At 32.0% G+C, this 2394-nt stretch overlaps 1 protein-coding gene across 1 annotated transcript; it reads right to left on the bottom strand.

Moving 5' to 3' along the window:
- Positions 1 to 871: 871 nt before the first annotated feature.
- LOC115891732 (sodium/hydrogen exchanger 9B1-like) lies at positions 872 to 2387 on the bottom strand. The gene is made up of 3 exons (XM_030912277.1): positions 2284 to 2387; positions 2078 to 2208; positions 872 to 1243 (listed from the first exon to the last, which is right to left on the bottom strand). Exons 1-3 carry the CDS (start codon positions 2291 to 2293, stop codon positions 992 to 994), a joined length of 393 nt encoding a protein of 130 aa, XP_030768137.1. The 5' UTR covers positions 2294 to 2387; the 3' UTR covers positions 872 to 991.
- Between the last annotated feature and the right edge of the window lie 7 nt (positions 2388 to 2394).

The raw sequence follows: 2394 nt of genomic DNA, 5'->3' as shown, positions 1-2394 counted from the left end.
CAATCTAGAGTGCCATGGCTGTGTTAAAAACACTAATTTTTGATCAAGGGGCCTTGGAAAAATAGATTTGATTTTCCAATGTGTTTTGTACCTTCTCCTGGCCTGTTAAAAGATGCCCAAATCGTATTTTTAATCATATCGCAATTTTTTCAAACGGAACAAGAGGAAATCATGTTTTTACGAATAATTTGCACTACACACTTGGTATTTTGAGCCAAATTGTCGTTATGAACCGCATTTTACAATTTCAAATAAACCATATACAAAAGTGTCAAAAGTTGACATATTATGATATGTAATAATTCTATTCAGAGAAATTTCTATTCTATCGAATGAAGTAAAACAATACAGAGGGTGTTATTTAAAAATGAAAAGTTGTAGTAATTTCCGGTGAAACAGGAAGTGACCGAAAACAATTGAATAGTACGTCAATCAGTCCTAATTTATGTCATATAGCAATATACCAAATCTCGTTTTTTAATCTGAAAAAATAAAAAAAGTTGTAGGGGTGAGCCACTTTTGAGAAACACCCGGTAGATAGTACGGGTATATTAAATTTATTGAAACTAAAATCCAGAATAAAATACAGTATACAGTACCTGGTTCTGAGAATTTAAACAATTTTTTTATTATTCAAAAATTAACAGTAAATAAAAATTGCTTTTCTCTTATCGAGATCTACCAGCTTTGAATATATGTGCACTTATTTAAGACTCACCCTATATAGATAAAGATAATTTTGCATTTTTATTAATAAATAAATTTTGTAATAATGTTTACATGAATATAATAACTAAGCTTGATGATTCTTTATCAGGTATTGTTACATATAGACTATTGCTAATCAAAATAAATTACTTTATTACGACATTTGAACAAAAAGTGCACTTAAAGTACTACAAGTACTTACACCTAGTTACTAAAACATCAAAATATCGAGGTATTCGAGAATCTAAGTACTTTTTTCTATACCTATCTACTATAAATCGTGTCAACTAACATCAGTTTGTCCTGGTCTGTATACATCTCTGATTTCGACTGAATTTCCCAAATCATCCCTTTTGACTACTTCATTCGTGTCATTCTTCAACAGTTTTGGACCAAAAACTTCCACGAATATCGCCATAGGTGGAGCAGTGAGTACGATGGACAGTATGCAGATCATCATTACTTTTTCTGCATAAACGTATTCATCCGATTTGGTGTCGAGTACCAAACCGATCAGTACTGGAGCCAAAGCAGCCTAAAAATTAGATTTTTTTCGCAGTCAGAATTAAAAACAAGCATTTCATAATATGCAAAGCAAGCAACTCCAATTTAGTTTTTAGCTTTCTTTTTTTTACTATCTACGATTTTTTTCTTAATGATTTTGATGATAATGCCAGTGGTTTATTAATTTGTGGGCGTAAAGCTTGATTTTCATGCATCCGTTATCCGACAAGTTCGGAAGATCCGTTATCGTTAAGATGATACGATATTAATTTTACTGGTTGAATTTAAAGACTTCGATTAGTTAAAAAATTACGCAGTTTTTAAATTTATTGCATTTTCATGTCTTCGTTCATCGGATATACGATTTGCTGATGATTGGTGTCATTTTATATTTTCATTTCCATAAGGATTTCGCTGTTTTACTTGTAGTCTAAGAGCTAGCAACTTTTTCGAGGATGAACTTTAAGAAAGCTGGTTTTTTAATATATCTTTTGCTATGCTCCTGAGCAGAGTGCGTATCGTCTGGCTGCCGGTAGACGTTGCGTTCCCTACTGTGCATCTTATCTGTATTGAACATCTATTCACTATTGCGCATCACAAATTCGCCCTGTATTTCTGGAACTAAGGAGGTTAGGACAAACATAAGTGTAGCATATTTAGTTTCATAAATAAGGAGCAAAGTAATGTCAAATCGCATCATTGTATCTCTTCTCATAAACGAGACATTCCATAAAACACACGAAATTTTTATGACCAATCCTTTTTAGAATAAAATGTATTAATGTTTTTTTTATGATTATGAAAAAACACATTTTGATATTTTGATTCTGAAGCTAGTAAAAAACAAATATTAAAATGAATTTACCTGAACAGTGGCTTTCGTAGACATGGCTACTGCACAAAATAATTTTTCCTTATAGTTCATAGCAGATCCGTAATCCAAAATGATTGTTACTATTACCCTTATAAATAATGCAGCCAATAATATTCCAGAACCTGTGAAAAATAAGCAGACCATAATGCCAATTGAGGAATAGAAAAATCTTTTGTCTGTCGCTTTTTTAAACTTACCTATAAGCATGACATTCCCATCCAACTGAGTAATCCTGACCTGAGCACCGGTTATAGCGAACAAAACAGGTTCGAATATGAACCAGAGGATTCTGAAGCTAATAGCTACAG

Source organism: Sitophilus oryzae, unplaced genomic scaffold, assembly GCF_002938485.1.
Source record: "Sitophilus oryzae breed Bouriz unplaced genomic scaffold, Soryzae_2.0 scaffold_1191_pilon_pilon, whole genome shotgun sequence".
Classification (NCBI taxonomy): Eukaryota; Metazoa; Arthropoda; class Insecta; order Coleoptera; family Curculionidae; genus Sitophilus; species Sitophilus oryzae.
The sequence above is the reverse complement of the archived record's forward strand: the minus strand, read 5'-3'. Positions and strand labels throughout refer to the sequence as shown.